General features: G+C 29.1%; 1 protein-coding gene and 2 long non-coding RNA genes across 3 annotated transcripts; 1 reads left to right on the top strand and 2 right to left on the bottom strand.

Moving 5' to 3' along the window:
• Nucleotides 1-8,288: 8,288 nt before the first annotated feature.
• Nucleotides 8,289-10,696, bottom strand: LOC126687927 (uncharacterized). Its single transcript, XM_056106383.1, has 3 exons — nt 9,198-10,696; nt 8,810-9,043; nt 8,289-8,622 (listed from the first exon to the last, which is right to left on the bottom strand). Exons 1-3 carry the CDS (start codon nt 10,694-10,696, stop codon nt 8,289-8,291), a joined length of 2,067 nt encoding a protein of 688 aa, XP_055962358.1.
• A 3,056-nt stretch (nt 10,697-13,752) lies between these two features.
• On the bottom strand, nt 13,753-14,602 carry LOC126686082 (uncharacterized). The gene is made up of 2 exons (XR_007643780.1): nt 14,032-14,602; nt 13,753-13,927 (listed from the first exon to the last, which is right to left on the bottom strand). It is a non-coding gene; the product is annotated as an uncharacterized LOC126686082 (long non-coding RNA).
• A 3,345-nt stretch (nt 14,603-17,947) lies between these two features.
• LOC126688259 (uncharacterized) lies at nt 17,948-18,877 on the top strand. Its single transcript, XR_007644211.2, has 2 exons — nt 17,948-18,319; nt 18,410-18,877. It is a non-coding gene; the product is annotated as an uncharacterized LOC126688259 (long non-coding RNA).
• The last annotated feature ends 1,005 nt before the right edge of the window (nt 18,878-19,882 follow it).

Here is a 19,882-nt window from a genome sequence, read left to right as displayed (position 1 = left end):
TTTGAGTTTCTTTAAAAATGTTAATATTAAATTGAAAAATGTGATATTGTCGTCTTAAAATATATATTTTATCCACCTTAAAAATTTATATTTTATCAATTTTATTTATTTTATGAAATTTCAATACAATTTGTCCATTTTATAAAAAAAATTGGGTCTGCCATTGCCTGTTACATAATCTATTTCTTTTGATGCAGTGAAAATTATTGTCTATTTTTCTTATGCTTACCTATCCTTTTGAATTGGTTTAATTACAAAAAAAAGATCATTTTTATAAAAACATTATCCACATATTTTTTAATTTTGTGTTCGAAAAAACTAGGGCCAAATAGCACTACCTTTTCTGATATTTATATTTCAATTGGTATTTTGTATTTTATAGGTCAAAAGTACATATTAACTTCTAGGGTCGGCGTTCATAAATATTTAGATTTTTATAGTGAATTGTGTTTCACTTAAATTTCTATGGTAAAAAATGATACAAAAATGACCTAGTCTTTATCCCATGTATTGGTTGTGTCATGTCATATTTACAACAAGCCAATGAGTATTTGCGATAAGAAATTTTTTAATTATTATTTAATTTTTTTATTGTTAAATTTTTCACATGCCTAACGCACCATTGATTTGTTGCACAAATGACATGGCGCAACGGTTGCGTACAATAATTTTTTATCATTATCTCCATTAAAAATTCTGTTTATTTATTATAATTATTAGCATAATTTTTTTGTGTAATTACACTAAGTATAAAGTTTATTATAATTATTTAATATAATTATATATAATTATACTACATTAAAAATATTTATCTCGATGTGACTTTTGTTTAATTACACCAAAAAACTTATAATAAATTTAATACATAGTGTAGTTAAATAAAAATCATATTGAGTAATTATAATAAATTCAAATAATTTTAATTACACTATATTTTATGTAATTAATGTAATTAAACAATAATTTTTATTGAGTAATTATAATTACTTTTTACTAAGTATAATTAAATATTCTCAAAAAAAAGTATAATTAAATAATAAATTTTATTGAGCAATTACAATTTATTTGTTTAAGTAAAATTAATAAAAAATTATGCTAAGTAATTCTAATTTTTTTTTTGTTTAAAAAAAGTTATACTAAGTAACCATATATACTTTTATCAATGAAATAAATAAAAATAATTCAAACACATAAAAATAATAAAAATTGGCATAAAATGTATGAAAATAATCAAACTTTTTAATTATTAAATATGACATAAGAAACTAAGTATTTCTAAAAATTAGTTATTAATTTATCAAACTGAAAAGAATAATAAGCATTAATTTACAATAATCGTATAATAATCAAAATAATTATATTCAATTAGAATAATTATTTTATATTGAAAGTTGTACTCGTTTTATACTATGAAAAGTTAAATGTCATCTTTGACCACGTGGATTTATCTGTACTTTTTACTTTATAAAAACAAAATTTCTAACGGAGTTAAAGTTCTTTTTATATCATTTCTGATGAACATATAGACGTAAGTGAGACGCAATCCACCACAAAAAATTAAATATCTCTGAGCTCCGATTACAATGACCAATGTACTGTTTATCCATGCTATGTTAGTACGAATTAAATATAAAATACTCCCTAGGTTATGTGTTATAATTCTTAACCAATGAAATCCTCCAAATCTATAGAAGCAGTCAATTGAATTATGAACAGATTGAATAACCTTCTTAACAATGGATAAATCTATATATAAAAAGTCTTATGATGAAAAACTATCGCGTAGTATTTGGAGAAGTTGATCGGTTAATAATAGTGGAAATTAGGCCAGCACGTTAAAAGGCCTAAATATTCTCATCAGCACCGCGCGGCCCAGCCTCCATCTTTTTTACGACCTTATTGTTTTTGTATTGCAGATTAGTACTTTTCGTTTCTTATTTTACCGTTAATCTCATTTCAATTATCTCACAGCTATTAATCTTTCGCTATAATCTAGGTGTTTTGTCTGTCATTGCATGTTTAAATTTCCTTCTTTTTCTCTTTTAACCGCTCCATTTCCTTACTGATTTTGTGTTTTCTTAACTGCTCATCCACGATTACTTAGTGTTCTTTGCATTCAGTTTTTTAATTTCATACTCTTTACAAAATGGTTACTACTCGCTCAGTTTCGAAAAAAAATCCTAAATCTCCCGCTAAAATCCCTAAACGAAAGAATCCAGCGATGAAACGGAAGATTGATTTTGTGGAGACTGCAACTACTGAAATGAGAGTTTCAGATGATCATGATGACGATGACGACGATTTCCAGGAAGTTCCGATGCAAGTTAAGAAAAAAATGAAATCAAACTTTTCTGTTGGTGAAAGTTCTAAAGCTATTAAAAATGTTAAGGTATTTTAATTATTTTGTTTGTTACATTTTTTTATTAATTGCATTTTATTTGTTATTTATTAGTTAATAATGTGAATATTGTGTGATTTGGAATTTTTAATCAGTTTATGAATGCTTATGTGGTTAATTTACTCGTTTATTTAGTATTGTTAATTTATATTATAATTATCTTACTAGTTTCTAATGGTTATCTGTTTTTAGTTTTGTTTTCTTATTTTATTATAATATACATATATTTGTATATAGATTTGTTTTTGTGTTACTATGTGTTAGTTAAGAGCTTGTTTTTCATTCATTTTTTTATTACAAATGTTTCCGTTCAAATTTAGTTTTAATCATAGTTTACCTAATGGTTGTTAATGGGAATCTAGCTTTTTACTTTATATTATTGTAATATCTATATGGTTTTCTATATGTTTTCTAATGATGTTTTTTCTTTTTGCTATATTATATATTTTACTATTCATATGTTTATCAGTTTTAATTTTACTTTTCAGGATTGGGACTATTTCATTAGGCCTCATGAGCATTTTCCGCACAAGATTATTCACAATGCTGGTGTTTCTGTCATTTCAAATATCAAAAATCTTTTACAACCTGAAACTTTAGAAAGGTTTTCAAAATCTGTTTTTGGATATTTTTTACGCATGAAAGAGTATAAACTTCAAGGGCAGTTGATTCACTGTTTACTGCTTAGAGAAGTTAAACAGCCTGTTAAATATGAGTTGTGGATTAAGGTGTCAGGAAAGTTTCTTAAGTTTTCAATCGACGAATTTGCTTTAATAACCGGTTTGAAAGTTAATGGCAGTGTTGATTTTAAGTCTCAGAATACTGTGTCTTCTGACTTTAGAAAAAACTGTTTTGGAAATGTAAGGAAAGTTTCAAAAAAGTTTTTGGAGGATAGCTTTGTTTCTAAGCGTTGGAATAACGAGGAAGAGGCTTTTCAGATGGCTGTTTTGTATTTTATTGAGATTTTTCTATATAACAACAAAGATGAGTCAAATGTTCGTGATAAGCATTTTGATCTTGTTTGTAGTGGGGAGTTTGAAAATTTTCCTTGGGGGAAGGATTTGTTTCATTTTACAGTGGAGTATTTGAAAAGTAAACTTAGTACTTGGAAAAATTGTGATTTTTTAAAGAGAAAAAGTTCAAAAACTGGTCATCCTAATTCCTCTCGATATGATGGATTCCCTTTGGCTTTCCAAACTTGGTTTTTTGAGTGTTGTCCTACAATTGAAAGCGCAGTTGCAATTAGTTCAGGAAATGAAATTCCTCGTATACTGCGTTGGGAGGTGTTAGAGGTCCAAGAACGCTCGTATTTCTTGCGAAACCTATTTGATCAAACTGCTGACCAGGTATTTTAATACATTAGTCTAGTTATTAATTAAATATCTATTTGTGCAATATAGTTATGGTACACTGGTGGTTCACTTTTAGTAACCATTAAGTAAACTGACTCAGTTTTATCATTTATATTTAGTTGAAATTAAGCAATTTACATCCCACTGGCGAGGAGAGGTCATCGCTGGATTTAGAAGGTTTGTTTGTCAAAGGAAAGCGTAAAGTTGAGAATGAGCCAGAAGCAAGTGAAGGAATTTCAATGAAAACTAAAATTCATAAATTGTTTTGGGATCAATCTAAGTTTTACCATGAGTTTCAGAATTTCAAGATATTTGTAGAGAGTCAGTTCTCTGGTATTAATACTCAGTTTGGTGAACTGAAAGATTTGATAAAAAATGGTGTTGGTGGACAACCTATTCAGGTAATTACTTAGTTACTATGTTGTATACAGTTAGTAAACCATTCTTGTTCATTTAGTTTAATTGTGTATTTACTTGTTTTTTATTGAACTGTTTTTCAGGTTGAAGATAATGATAATGGTGTGAATGATTTTCATCGTAATGATGACAGCGAAAAAGAGGAGGATAATAACAAAGACGAAGATAATAAGAAAGAAGAAAGTGACGATGATGAAGAGGACGATGGTGCTGGTAATTTTGCTTCTGATTCTGTTATGAGTGAGAGGTTCAATTATGAATATAAGTTGGAAGATGATGATGCTGTTGGTAGTGGTGAAAAAAATGATGATGAGGGTGACAATGTTACAAAAGATAATATCAAGGTAATTTTTATTTATATTTATATTTTTAAGTAAAAGTTCTAATATCTATATTTTTACTAATAAAGTTTATTTTTTTAAGGCATTTTCACTGCAAGATGGTTCAACTTCCAATGTTGAAGAAGTCAACACTCAAAGCACTATAGGTGTAGCGACTTCTTCGACGTTTGATTCCATCGATCTTAGTGCCCTTGAGGAAGCTGCTGTTCTTAAAATGGAATCTGAAAAAAAAGCTGCTGTTCCTCCTGCTGAGGTTTTTACACTATTAGCAATTTACTTGTAGTTTACCAGCTGTTTGCTAATGCTTTACTAGTTTTTGAATTTATTATTTTATGTTTTAGTTTACCAATAATTTACTTGTAGTTTTCTAATGGTTAACTAATTTTGTATTTTTAATCAGGCTTGTGGGAAAGATGCAAAGAAAGATGTTGCTGACGACAACAATAAAAATGAAGATTCTGAAGATGACGATAAAGATAGTGACGGTAATGACGATGATAATGAGAATGATGACGGTAAGACTAAAGAAGATGGTAAGAAACCGGATGAAGACGAGGATAATGAGAAGAACGATGGTTCAAGTCATGGAAATGTCGCTGATGATAGTGGACATGAGCAGCAGGATGATGTTGATAGGGGCGAGAAGAAATATGATGAGGGTCATATAGTTTCTAAAGTGGTTGACACAGCTGTGAAATATAGTGGAAGGGTACTTTTACTTTTTAAGTTTTTAATGTAAATTGTCTGCTGCGTTTTCTATATTGTTATTAATTTTTTTTCTTCAGGGTTTCTGTTTTGATAGCGGTCCCAGTTTTAAGTTCGATGAATTAAGTAGTCAAAGTACCGTTGGGGCAGAAACCTGCTCTACATTCAATTCTAGCGAACTTAATGCCCTTACAAAAGCTGTAGAGCTTGCTGAGAAAGAAGCTGCTGATAAGATGTTGGGCCATGGCGTTGATGAGGATGTCGGATATGATGAGTCCTTACTGACTGATATGGTCAATAAGATTGAAAAGGAAGCTACTGATGCTTTGTTGAAAAAGGAAGCTGCTGGTTCTGTTGAAAAACAAGAATCTGAGGTATATTTTTTATCTTACTTTTTTAAAATTTTTGTTTTTTTATTATTTGCATATTAGTACTTTACCAATACATTTTTTTATGCTTTTTATATAGATAAAGAAGGCAGCTTTGAAAGAAATTGCTGTGTATCGAGGCAGTCCATCTGAGGTAGTACTTCTATAGATTTTTTTATGTTGTTGTTTTACTTTTTATTTTCTAAGTGTTTACTAGTGGTTTACTATTTTTCTAATTGTTTTTTAACAGTTTACTTTTCATTTTTTTCTCTAATTTGTTTGCTAATGGTTTACTAATCATTACCATATTTATTTTGTAAATATAAATATAAATAAAAATTACCTTTATAGTACTTCTATAGAATTTTTCATGTTTTTGTTTTACTTTTTATTTTCTAAGAGTTTACTAGTTGTTTACTATGTAGTTAACAGTTATTTTTCTAAGTGTTTTCGAACAGTTTTACTTTTCATATTTTCTCTAATTGTTTGCTAATGGTTTACTAATTATTATCATATTTATTTTAATAATAGTAACCATCATTTATTCATTGCATTTTTCTTTTTCTTCTCAATTACAGCAAATTGAAAAGATTGCCTCTAAATTCAAAGTTGCTGATGTGGTGCCTCTAGCATTTGTTAAGGCTAAGCCGGATGTGGTTCTTAAGAAGGGATTGTTTCCTCTTGATGATGATATTTGTAGAGATACAGGTTATGCGGGACAGATGGAGTTTAATAACTGGGTTGACGAAAAGTTTAAGTAAGACTATAATTGTGATATGTTATATTTACCATTTTTTGCTAGAAGGATTGCTTGAATGTTTTTTTACCTCCTATTTGTTCTTTTTTGTAGTCGAAATGCTTATGAAGCAGGTTTCGACATTATCGAAACTCCGTTCAATTATGGCGTGGATCAGGTGGATAACAAAAATTGGTTTCATTCGCTTAATTACTCGGGTGAATTGTTACAGTGTCGTGTAAGTATTTCTATTTTTACCATTTGATGTTATGTTCTACTTATCTACTAAATGTTTACTAACTGTTATAGTTATTTATAATTCTACTTTTCTTTACAGCATATCAACATTGTTATGTACTACATTCGTAAAAGAGCCAAGTATAGACCTGTTGGTGGTGTGCGAATTACGACAACTGACTGCCTCTTCGATGATAGAATGACTTCATACTATGTGGCATACTTGAAGAGGAAGAAGCCTGAATCTACTTCAGTTACTGATCGTAGTCTTATTGCAAAGTATATTTGTGGATACAAGATGCTTTGCAATACACATTGGGAGAATGTAGATGAGGTGTTGTTTCCAATGAACATGAAGAAGCAGAAGCACTGGATTTTGGGGCGTTTGGTCTTCAAAGAAAGATGCATGTATGTGTATAACTCTATGAGTTCAAATGTGGCGAAGAAGTCTGCAGTTGAAGCAACTACAAAATATTCTGTTCTAATTCCACTTTTTTTATCTCAGATGAATTTTTATGAGTTGCGCAGTGACATTGATCTGACTTCTCAGCCTTATTTGAATAAGAATTCAACTGATGCTTTCCGTATTGAAACTGTGGATGATCTTCCAAATCAAAAGGATTGGTATGTTTTCAAATTTACTATTTGTAAAATTATGCAGTTTTGTTGAATAATTCATTTTTATGTTTTTTATTCAGCGATTGTGGTGCGTTTTTGCTTGCTTTTGCGGAGTTTTTGTGTCTGCGTAAAGAAATACCTTCTGAATTTAATATTGAGAATTATCGTGAGCGTGTTGCATTTCTTCTGTACCGCTATGGCAATATGAAGATAGAGAGAAATATTGTTAGCGATGAAGAGGTTGAAGAGGAGGTCCCAAATCCAAAGAGGAAAGGGAAGAACAAGATCTGAAGCTTATCATTTTAGCTTAGTACTTTTAAGTTTTTTAGTGTTTTGTCTGAACAAGATCTGAACAATATTGTTTTTTTTCCTATTATGACTTTGTTTGAATGACTTTGTTTGTAATGGCTACTGTTTTAGTTTTAGTAAATGGTAATTGACTTATACTGTTAGTAATGTTTTGGTAACTGGTTAGTAAACTTATAATATTTTTTATAATTTTATAGATATTAACTAAATTTCCTTTATCAGTTGTATGTTGTAGTATACTTTTGATATTGTTTTGGTAAATTAATAGTAAGGTAGTGCTTTATAGTTACTAGTCTATAAAGAAATTTTTAAGATTATATCATTTTAAATATCAAATTAAATATATTAAAAAAGTTGATAGATTTAAATGAGATTATAAATATTATTAATATTTAAGTAAAGAAAATAAATTATAAATAAAACTTTTTAATAAAACTTTATAAATAGATGCTACGTAACTTATTAGTAACCTATTAGGAAACCTATAGTAACTTTATAAATATATGTTAAGCAACATATTAGTAAACCTCTAGTAATTTATAAAACATGTAGTAATAGTTTAGTAAGTTATTATTTATCACTGTCTTAATATGTAAGTAATTTATTATTTATCACTGTCTTAATATGTAGTGACATATAATTTTTTGATATATCTCTGGTAACACAGTAGTAAATAATTGGTAAATGGTTAAAATTATAAGAAACAAATAAAAAAAAGAAGGAAATCCTTTAATTGAGCCAAAATTCAATGAATTACAAATCATTTAATCAATGTATTTAGGAAATGTATTTGAAAACTAAATTTTATTATTTTGGTATATTTTTACATGTCTTCTTATTATGTCCTCTTTGTTTGCATCTTCCACACTGATTTGTCTTCTTTATTTCATTTGGTGCCGTGATTCTTCTTTTCTTTGGTCTTCCTGCTGGAATTGCTCCTATTGGCGGAAGAACTTCCATACTTTCAACATTGGCAGGTAAATCCCAATTATTTTGGCTAGGCATTGGATAGACAACTCCTTCATATGTGGCAAGCATATTTTCTTTAGTGAAAAAGTCTGAGCAGTATTGATATGGTTCTTGGTGTAGTTTGCTTAATATAGCAATAGCATGTGGACATGGCATTTCATCCAATTGAAATCTGCAGCATGTGCATGTTCTTTCATTAAGTTTTACTATAAAGGTTTTATCACCATCTTCCACACTGTGCAAACCTCTAACAGATGTTGAAGCCTGTTGTGAAAAACATATATTTGACAGTTAACTTACCATTAGGCAACTCTTAGAAAACAGTTAGCTAATATAGCATAGTTGAAATTAAAATGTACTGTAATTGAAAATTTACCTTCATTCTTAAAGATGATGCATAGTGATTTCTGAGTTCATGTTCTGCTTTGTTTGTCAGCTTAGTAAATGTACAAATTGCAATATTTCTGTTAGCATAACTCCATTCTTGCATCAAACGCCTCAAACTTTCAAGGAGCGTTGTTATTGGTAATTCCCTAGCTGCTTTGATTGCTGCATTCAAAGACTCGGCGATATTCGATGTCATTGTCGAGTACCTAATATTTTATAAATTATGATCAAACTTGTTGTAATTTATATAACAAACTTACAGTAAATATAAAGGAAACTGTCAGTTAACTATATAAAGAATAGTCATATCAAACTTATAAAGAATTATCAGTTAACTAATATAATTTTTTTTAGTCATACCTATTAGCTTTACAATGTGCTCTTGCCCACTTCTCGATCCCAATATCTGTTAGGTACTTTCGAATTCCGGCATTAATGGCATCAAGCTCTTTCATGTAGTAGTCAAATCCCTTAGTTGTGTATGATCTTGCAGCTCCATAGAAACAGTCTCTCAATGTATCCGGATCGTGTTTGAACTTTGATTTGATGTTACTTAGCAAATGGTACATACATATTGCATGACTTGCTTCAGGAAAAACCTTTTTGACCCCATTCAATATACTCAAATGCCTATCTGAAACAATACACAGCCCATTTCTTCCACCAAATGCTTCTTTCAATTTTAAAAAAAAATATTCCCAGGAATCATCATTTTCGGAATCAACAACTGCAAAAGCAAGGGGGAAAATCTTACCATTTCCGTCTTGTGTACTTGCTGTTATTAATGTTCCACCGTAGTTCGACTTCAAAAATGTTCCATCTACTACAATTATTGGTCTACAGTATCTCCAACCTTTAATAGAAGCATCTAGAGCCATAAACATATATTCAAATTTGTTTTCATCAGTTGTATGAAGATCTACAACTGATCCTGGATTAGTTTGTAGAAGCATGTGCAAATATCCAGGCAAAATTGAATACGAGTCGCGCGGACTACCTCTAATTTGGTTTAGTGCCTTTACTTTTGACCTCCATGCCCTATTGTAACTCAAAACAATCCCAAAATCTCTCTGAATATCTGCAATAATATCAGCTGGAGTATAGATTGTTTTTATATCCAAGAACTTCATTTTTATATGTTCCCCTATTATTGAAGCTGTTGCTTGCCTTTTGTCATCCATTCTTATATTTGGTGGGCATGTGTGGATGTTTATCATTCTTCTAATCACAAACATATTTGTCTTTCCATCTCTTGAAGCTCTCACTGTCCACCTGCAATCTTCATCAATGCAAATGACTATATATTCTCTTTTGCAAGACTTACTAACTTTATACTGAAATTGGTTAGCAATCGTGTAGAAACAGAAACTTGTCTTCATAGTTTTTTTGTCTTTGAAGATCTGTCCAACATAGATTTCTGTTATTTTTGGATCAGTGACGATGTTGATTTCTTGTGGTTTACTTTCAGCTTCCTCATCTTCTTTTCTTGTCTGGTTGTATAATATTTCTGCATATTTTATAATATCAATTGCAGTGCCACTACTAGACGTTGTATCCACAAATTGTTCTTCAATAATTCCAATAGAAGCTTCACTGTTGATATTTTGTATTTGTGGCTGACCTTCAAATTTGTTTGTTGTAACACATAATGGAAAACTGGTTACTCGCGGTTCATCTTTTTTCATTTCAATGTAGAATTGCAGGCTGACATTATCTTCAATTTGTAAAGTTTGGTAGTTGCTTTCTAACTGAAATCTGATTTCCATTTTGGTTTCCCAACTGTTTACCTCTAGTTTACCTGCTATCAATTCCTTAATTTCTTCAAAGGTTGTGTTTTCCCTTATCAGTATTCCTTTCATCTTGTAGTTGGAGTAATTAAAATGCTCATCCCATACTCCATCATAGTGCACAAGAGCCTTCAGTGTTCCTTTTGCTGCATTTTAATGATTTAACATTAGTAACACATATTAAACCATTAGTAAACTATAAACAGAATAACCATTAAAACTACTATAACAACTTTATAAAACTAAAAGTACACTAACTATCACAAATTTGAATGTATATTCATTCAATCTATTAGTAGAGCCTTATTTACTATTTAGTAAACTATAACACATCATTAAACATTAAAACTACAATAACTCCTTTATCAAACTAAAAATACACTAACTATCACAAAATTGAATGAATATTCATTCAAACAATTAGTAGAACCTTATTAACCATTTAGCAAACTATAACACATCATTAAACATTAAAACTACAATAACAGCTTTATCAAACTAAAAATACACTAAGTATCACATAATTGAATGAATGTTCATTCAAACTATTAGTAGAACCTTATTAACCATTTAGCAAACTATAACACATCAATAATCATTAAAACTACAATAACAGCTTTAGTAAATTCAAAAATCACTAACTATCACAAAATTGAATGAATTATCAATTAAGAACTGCAAAAAAAAAATCAATGTATTCAGTTATAAAATCATTCAATTTAAATTTGAAAACAGAAACCTATTTATGCGATATATCAGATATAACAGTTGAATTTGAGTCGCGATTTATCAATTTCAAAATTGATAAAGAATGAGTTGAATTTGAGTCGCGATTGATCAATTTCAAAATTGAAAAAGAATTTGTTGAATTCGAGTCGCGATTGATCAGAGACTAACCTGAATCACTTAGTAAACTCATATCAGCTGTGATTCCTCGATTTTTATCTTGAATCGGGTACTGCGTTTGATTTTGTTGGAATCGTCTCTGAATTACTGATTATGAATGGAAACTGTAAGTTTGATCTTGAGAGAATCTTGCGACATGGAGATTGATTCAATTTTGGAAGAGAACAGCTCCTATTTAAGAGAGTCGTAATTTGGCAAATCAGGAAGCTTATTTATTATAAAAAACTTATGACAAACGGTATTATGGTTAGCATTAAATTGTTGTGGTAGCCGTGAGATTATTTAGCCAATTTAGGTGTATTTGTCTAAAAAACTCTTAATAATAAGGGGAGAAGAAGCTTTTTTTTTTTTAGCCGATCCAATTGGCCAAATAACTTAAATGTTGAAATTGGTCGGTGTAATGCTATTTGGTAATTTAACATTGAGAGTTTATTAATTAAAAAATAAATATTGAATTAATAAGAATTAGTTCAAGTAGTAAGCGGATTGATATCACTTAAATAAAGTTTCAGATTCGAGTCTTGTAAATGTAGAAAATCCCTATTGATAGACTTATTTACTATGTTAGGCGAGCGATGTGGGTCGAATCCGATTAATCAAAGCGAAGTCCTGAAAACCGGATAGAATAAAAGGAATTGAGAGTCGGCTGGCTCGTCTTTCTACGCAATCTATGGACAGAAAAATTGTCTCATTATCTAAGCGTTAGAGCCTTCATATGTTTCCGAATTTACCATATCTTTGAAACTTTTTGTACTCTATAGTTTAACCCTTTTATTGATTAAAAATTACCTTTATTTTTGATGATTCATAATTTTCGCTAAGTTTATAATAATGATTTCTCTTTAGTCTTTGTTGAGCACAAAACATATTTTTCATGATGATTCAAGGGCTCATATACAAGTTAAATTTATAGGAATATGCTTTGCTAAAAAGTACTTGGCCTTACAAATATTTTGGACAGAGAGGCTCATACAACTTTTTCAAATATTCTATCTAATCCGTATATAATGCAGATTGTATACAATTTTTTTATAATAAAAACATATTCAAATATGATATTTCAAACCCGATTTATTATTTAAACAAAGGAGGAGAGGACAGCCACGGTGTGCGAGAGCAAAGAGGAGAAGAACAGTGGATCATGATGAGCCTGGTAGTGACTTTGTAAGGTGAATATTGATGTAAATGATGCGTGTTATAAAAAAATAAGATTTTAGATGTTGAAGATGAAGAAAATAAAGAGTAGAAAAAGATAATATTTTTATAAATTAAAAAATTAAATTAGTGTTATTTATAAAGAGAAAAATGAGATGATATTTTTGTAGATATTTTATTTTTTTGTATTAGCATAGACTGTCAATTTTTCAATATATTTTTAAATTTATTTATCTAAATTTAGTCTCTAAGAACTAAGAAGAATCGGCAGGCTTATCTTTTCTAAATTTAAATTCATAGTTAATTTATATTAAATAAACAAAATTTATTACTATGAATTATTTTAGTTTTTTAATTTGTGTGGAAAGAAGATTTTTTTTAATGTCATTTATAACATTAAAAGCCTATTTAGAATATATATCAAATATAAAGGATAAATTAGAAATTTTTACTAGTCCAATTTATTATAGAAATGAATAGAATTAAAAACCTAAAAAAGGAACTATATTATATAATCGAAATAATATGCAAAAGTATCATCATTAAGTCCTTGTGGATGACTGTTTTTGCAGTATCATCGTTTTTTTTAATTGGCTCACTCGGCATGTTGAGCAGTCACATATTTTTATAATTCTAACAATTCTATCAATGAAGATTAGCGTTTGTTAAAAAAAATACAAAAGTAGTGTATTTTTAATACATTGGGCCAAATCATTATATATAATTTGAAAATAATAAATTTTATGCAAATATAATTCATGAAAACTCAATTTAGAAAAAAAAAATCATTTTTGTACCCAATTCATTATTTTGATTGTAGCCTTAAAAAATCAATTTTACTCATAAAGTTGAGTTATTAAAAGTTTTTTTTCAGATGTTAGAAAAGAATTCCATCATGTACATATTTTAGAGCAGACAGTAATTTATTACCTTTTGACGGAAATTACCATTAATATAATTTTTCCTTTTTTTGCTCGTGAAATTAAAGATTCACAGATTGAGACCTCACATAGGCCACAACAACAATCAACTCAAGAAAACAAACAAATCAAATTAAAAACAAAATATTTAAGAAGACCACAGAATTATCATCTCATCAAATTTGCACTTCAATAATACATATACCACAAGAAAATTTTGAGAACTAACTAAGAACTTCATTAACATTCTGTTTTTGTTTCAGAAAATTAAACTAACAACTCTTCATTTATTCCATTCTGCAATTGCATTCGTCTTCAAGCCCTGAGAAAATGCATGCCACACATGTTAATATATCTTAAAATAAACTAAAATTTCTGAACAAAAATAAAGCTGAAATTAAAAAGTGGAGGGAGAAGTAGGCAAACACTTTGTTCAAGTGAAAGTTTGACGTTTCGGACATGAAACATATTTTTCGATAAGAACCTTAAAAAAGCGTTGTTGTTTACGGATCTGAATAATCCGTTTTTCTGTATCCGTGTCGGTGCTACATAGGAGCTCCCTTCAATCCAAGAAAGGAAAGGGGAAGGCAAGCGAGTCTCCCAAGTCATGCAAACCCTTGAGTCCATATATCTGGCTGATGAACTCATAGGTATTCATGAACTAGCAGACTCGCAATACCCTCATTCTCTATCCTCTTTTTGAACCGAAAGGAGCTCCTTTTTAACCTAACTCTCATTTTTTAGTATAAGAGAATAATGAAAATGAAATGTTATAGAGGGGGTATTTATATAAGAAAAATGAACCCTAGTAGGTGAATAAAAAAGAAAAGATAATAAATGAAAAGCAGTGAATTTGGATTTTTTGTATTCTAACGAGATTTGCAAAAATGGAGATTTTTTATTTTTTATTGATTGTGGTAAAAAAGAGAGAAGAAGAAAGGTTGGTTTATGGAAAAGAGTGAGCTATAATTGAAGAAAATTAAAGAGGAAGAATGGTAGATGGGTTTATAAATGGAATATGTGGTAGACGTTATTGTTATCCCTAACGGTCAAACACTATGTTTTTAGATGTTTTCTAAGGTTATTTCTGGAATTTTCTTTTACTCAAATTCAAGATATTATTTCCTGTGTTTTTTTTCTCCACCACATAATAAATTTCAATTAGGATAGTCATTTGAAAAACCAATTACTACCACTTTTAAGTAAATATAATTATAAATAAATATTACTATTCGATACTTATTTTTTTCTTTCAATTCCGTTCTTATTCAGGAAAGGATCAACGCAATATCTTACTTTCAAACAATTAAAGCGGAACAATATATGTTGTGGAGTTTACAGCTCGGAAAGTTCTAAAGACAAATTCAATTAAGAAATATAGGAAAAACTCTGACATTTTAAGATAGAATATAATTATTTGTCGTTATATTGTAGGTCAAGGCGAGTCAACTCCCAACATTAATAAAAAAATTTGCACTGATCCATTCTGAATGTTTTAGACAATTAGCCGGTTATTGAAAGAAAAATCATGTATCCACTTTCTATCATATGTAACTGATTTTATCTTTCCAAATCTATCGTGACAATTCTATCTTTTTTTTCTTCTAATTTTCGTGCTGATTCAGAAAAGGACCAATCCACTATCTTATTTAAAAATAATTAAAGATGTAAAGTGTGTGTTGTGGAGTTTACAGTTCGGATAGCTCTAAAAGTGTGTTCAAATAAAAAATATTGGAAAACTCCGATACTTTAGGATATAATTTAATTTTATTGTCAGTTAAATTGTCGGACAAGGTAACTCCCAACATTAATAAGACATTTTGCACTTACCTTATCCGAATGTTGTAATTAATTAGCTAAGTATTGAAATAAAAAACTACGCATTCGCTCTCCTTTTCTTAAAAGTTAATGTGATAGTTTCTTATCATATGACTGTATTTATAGATTAGGTTATTATTAGGGATCATCCGATTTGTTAAGAACTCATTATTTTAACTCCTTTTATATATATAAGGCGTAACGTTCTTGACGCGACATTATAACCATAGGAATTCAAAACTCGGGATGCTTTACGATCTTTCTAAATATCGTGACAGTTCTATCCTTTATTCTTTCCAATTTTTGTGCTAATTCATAAAAGGACCAATCCAGTATCATACTTTAAAATAATTAAAGGTGTAAAGTGTGCGTTGTGGAGTTTACAGTTCGGAAAGCTCTAAAAATGTGTTCAATTAAGAAACATTGGAAAGCTCCGACATTTTAGGATATAATATAATTTTACTGTTAATTAACAAGGCGAGTCAACTCTCAATATTAATAAGTCCTTTTGCACTTACCTTTTTCGAATGTTGTAGTTAATTAGATAAGCGTTGAAATAAAAAAAACTACGCATTCGCTCTCCTTTTCTTAAAATTTAATATGATTCTTTCTTATCATATGAATTAGGCTATTATTAGAAAATCATTCGATTTGTTAAGAACTTATTATTGTTTTAACTAATCTTATATAACACATAGGAATTTGCAGCTCATGATGCTTTATGTTTTAAAATTATAAATTTATGATTAATTCAATATTAAATAACTTTTCCTACACAGTATTGAATATTTATTTTAGGAAAAAGGGTCATACACACCCATATGGTTTGGGGTTAATATAAAGTGAGTCCTCAACGTTTGAAATTTTAAACAAAGAGGTCCTCCAGCTTGACACTGTCTATAACTTCGTTACTTTAATCATACATGGATATGTTTAATGATATGACTTTCTCTTAAGTGAAAAAGGTCACCCCATACCCACATGGTTTGGGATAAGGATCAAGTGGGCCTTAATGTCCAGAAAGATTCAATTGTGCCCCAACGTTTAAAATTTTGAACTAGTCGGCACCCTAATTTGACACTGTCTCGGACTCTATTACTGCAATCTTACGTGGCTATTTTTTTTATTATTGTCATGAATGACATGACTTTTATTAATGACATGGTTTTTATAAGACGAAATAGATTGGAAATAATACACAAAGAATTGTTGACTCCAAAACATACATTATCTATAGCATAATGGTAGAAAAAAGTCAAATCTTTACGATTTTTAGCAATTTAAACTTAATTTTTAAATTTTTGTAATAATAGTTAAATTATATTTTTGTTGTTGCAATAATAAGCAAATTGGTGACCAAACTTATAACAAAAAGAAAATCCAAATTTGGCTAATAAAAAAAATACAATTTACCTATTATTATAAAAATTAATAAGTTTTATTTAAATTGTAACTAGTCGTAAAAATTTGGTTTTTTTAGCCATTAAGCCCTGTTCTATCATCCCTATTCGTACATAAATTGAGTCATAGTTCAAAGTTTAAACTATAGCCATATTGGTAGTTGTTTTTTTTTTTCCAAAATGTAGTTGTGTTTTCACCATTAATAATAGATTTTGCATTAATTAAGAAACCAGATATAAAGAACGCAACAACGACAACGGAATGTTTGGATCCCATAAATGTATATTTTGACTGGTTTGATCATTTTAATTTCAAATGGATCAATAATTTATTGTTACCTCAATCCTATTTCCTCCAATCGTATTTTGCCATTTTAGAAAAGAAAAAAAGAGCTAAATTAACCAACTTATATGTGTTTTTGTCTAAAATCATAAACTTATCCTCAATTGAAATTTTGTTTCTAATTGAGGGGCAAGATGATATTAAAAAATAAAAATTCAACAGGAAGCCATGAATGATGAATATATCACATTGCAGCTACGTTCACAGCTTTGCGGGCCTATAAGTTTGATTCCTTTGCTATGGAATATAGACCTATGTGCCCGGTGCTCTTAAGTCTCCAATTCATTTGACAAAATAAACTCTAACCCATTAAGAGCCCATCCTTGAATGGATCTGTGATACTTTTTATCAACACATGTTAATTTTACATTTTAAATTTGACACAAAAAATCAAAGAACACCAAATTTGTAATTTTAAAGAATATTATTAAAATTAAGAGTTTGGTTCATTTTACCTTTTTAGTTTTTAGCACCAATTTCTACATCACGCTCCAATAATTTTATCTCTGCTTCAATTTATATACTACACTCTACTAATTCTATCTCATCTTATGTGAATGTGAAACCAAACAAAACACCAATTCTAAAATGTAATTTTTTTCATTTGAAATTAAATATTCTTGTTTGATTTTTTTTATACTAAATTTAAGGGATAAAATGAATTTTCTTTTATTTTTATTTTTCTGATTTGACTTGATATATTCGAACGCTTGTATTATGGGCACAACACAGTTCCCACATTCTTTAAAGGGCTTTTTATACGTTTTACGATTATTTTTGCAACATTTACTTTTATACAGTGCCTTCTTAATCTTTACATACACTACATATTTATTTTTCTTTTTTAGACTTATTTTCTAAATTCTTTTCTTTCCCACCATTTTGCCTATTTTGTTTCTTCTTTGGCAGTTTCTTTTCTGTTCTTCACGTTCTCATCAAATCGATCAACATATTGGTTTCACATAGCAGATCTGGATCAAAAGAATCGCTGAAGCAGCGGAATGGTGACGACGGTGACAGAACCATGTGGAAGAAGTAACGGCGGCGGCGGCGGCAAAATGATGAGGCGAAAAAATGGCGGTGTCGGAACGACGATGAAGGCGGTGGTTGAATGATGATGACGATAGTAGCTTCTGATCTGGCTTATTGTAAAGTTCATTTAGTTGCCATGTCTCTTTGATTATCTTTCTTTGTTTTTAGTTAGGTTTTTTAATTGATTTGTTTGATTCTTAAATTATTGCAGTAGCTAAATTTCAAAAAGTGTGTGTTTATGAGATCAATGAAGGGGATCGTGGACCTTTGAATTCTTGTTTTCATCATTTTTGAAAATTTGAAGGATATTTTTAATATTCCTGCTGTAATTTATGTCCAGCCTGATGTTGTTCGTGGTCGTCGAGCCGATGCCCATGGTCATCTTGCTGAGTATTCCGGTGCTGAAAGAACTCATGTCGCTGCTTTCATAAGTCCAAATCCTTTGTTGCACACTGCTCAACTTATGAAATTGTTTATTTGTTTTATGTTCTTAGAATTTGAGCTGTTTGTTTGTGGCTCTTAATTTGTAAGTTTCATCATAAATTGTTGTCACCAAGCTTGTAATTGGATAATGAAAATCATGTGCTAAATATACTATATTCTTAAGGTATTATTTTTAAGTAATCCGTAATTATTTGTATATGACATCATCAAGGAAATTAGCTTTATGGCATTGCAATTTCAGGAAGTGTAATGGTTCTATATTTCTATGAATGCAAACCAAGTGGTTGATTCTTTAGCAGTCTGTGCCCTTAGTGCAGAAATGAAGATGTTGCTAACTGTTGGCCTAAATGAATTGTTGAAAGTGTTAAATCTGGACATTTAGGCTATTATGGCTAGGGGAATTGGCGTTTAAGAGCATCTCCAATGCAATGCTAAAATGAAGTGTTAATGCCATAATTTAACATTTAATTTTAAAATGCATCTCCAATGCAGTGCTATAGTTTGTGCTAAATTTAGCATATGCTATATCATGTGCTAAATTTAGCACAGATTATAGCATATGCTAAAATTCAACAACCAATAGCAATTCACTATTAATTACAATTTTACCACAGTTATTTTTTGTATTTATTATTTTAACCTACTTTTTTTATTTTTTTAACTTTTTTCATTTTAAATTTTGTGCTTCTATTTAATTTTACAACATCGATTTGATTTTTTAATAGTAGACCATATATCTATATAATAAAAAAATTAAATAATTTATTTTTATATAATTCATCGATTCTTTTAATTATATCTTCTGAAAAGCTCATTATTAAATTAAAAAAAATATTACATAAATTTTAGTTTAAAATATTTAATTAAAAAAATTATTAAATAATTAGCAATTAATAAAATTATGAGATAATTATCTTAATAAATAATTTTAATATTTTTTTTAACTTTTTGCATTGGAGTAAAATTTGAAATGCTATGCTATCTATAATATTTTACCACTTTTTCATGCTAAATTTAGCAGAAAAAGTAGCATCCCATTGGAGATGCTCTAACTGGACTCTCTTTATTAGTTAATTGTCCTTTTGGTGTTATTTTTCTTAATTGTTGTTATATTTATAGAAGAAAAAAAATCATAATAATGTTACCTGTTGATTTTTTTGTTGATTTTTAATTGATTTTTATCATTAGCAATAAAAACTACATTATATGTAAAATAAAATAAAAAATCAACATAATGTCA

The sequence above is a fragment of the Mercurialis annua genome, linkage group LG6, assembly GCF_937616625.2.
Source record: "Mercurialis annua linkage group LG6, ddMerAnnu1.2, whole genome shotgun sequence".
In the NCBI taxonomy this organism is placed as follows: Eukaryota; Viridiplantae; Streptophyta; class Magnoliopsida; order Malpighiales; family Euphorbiaceae; genus Mercurialis; species Mercurialis annua.
The sequence above is the reverse complement of the archived record's forward strand: the minus strand, read 5'-3'. Positions and strand labels throughout refer to the sequence as shown.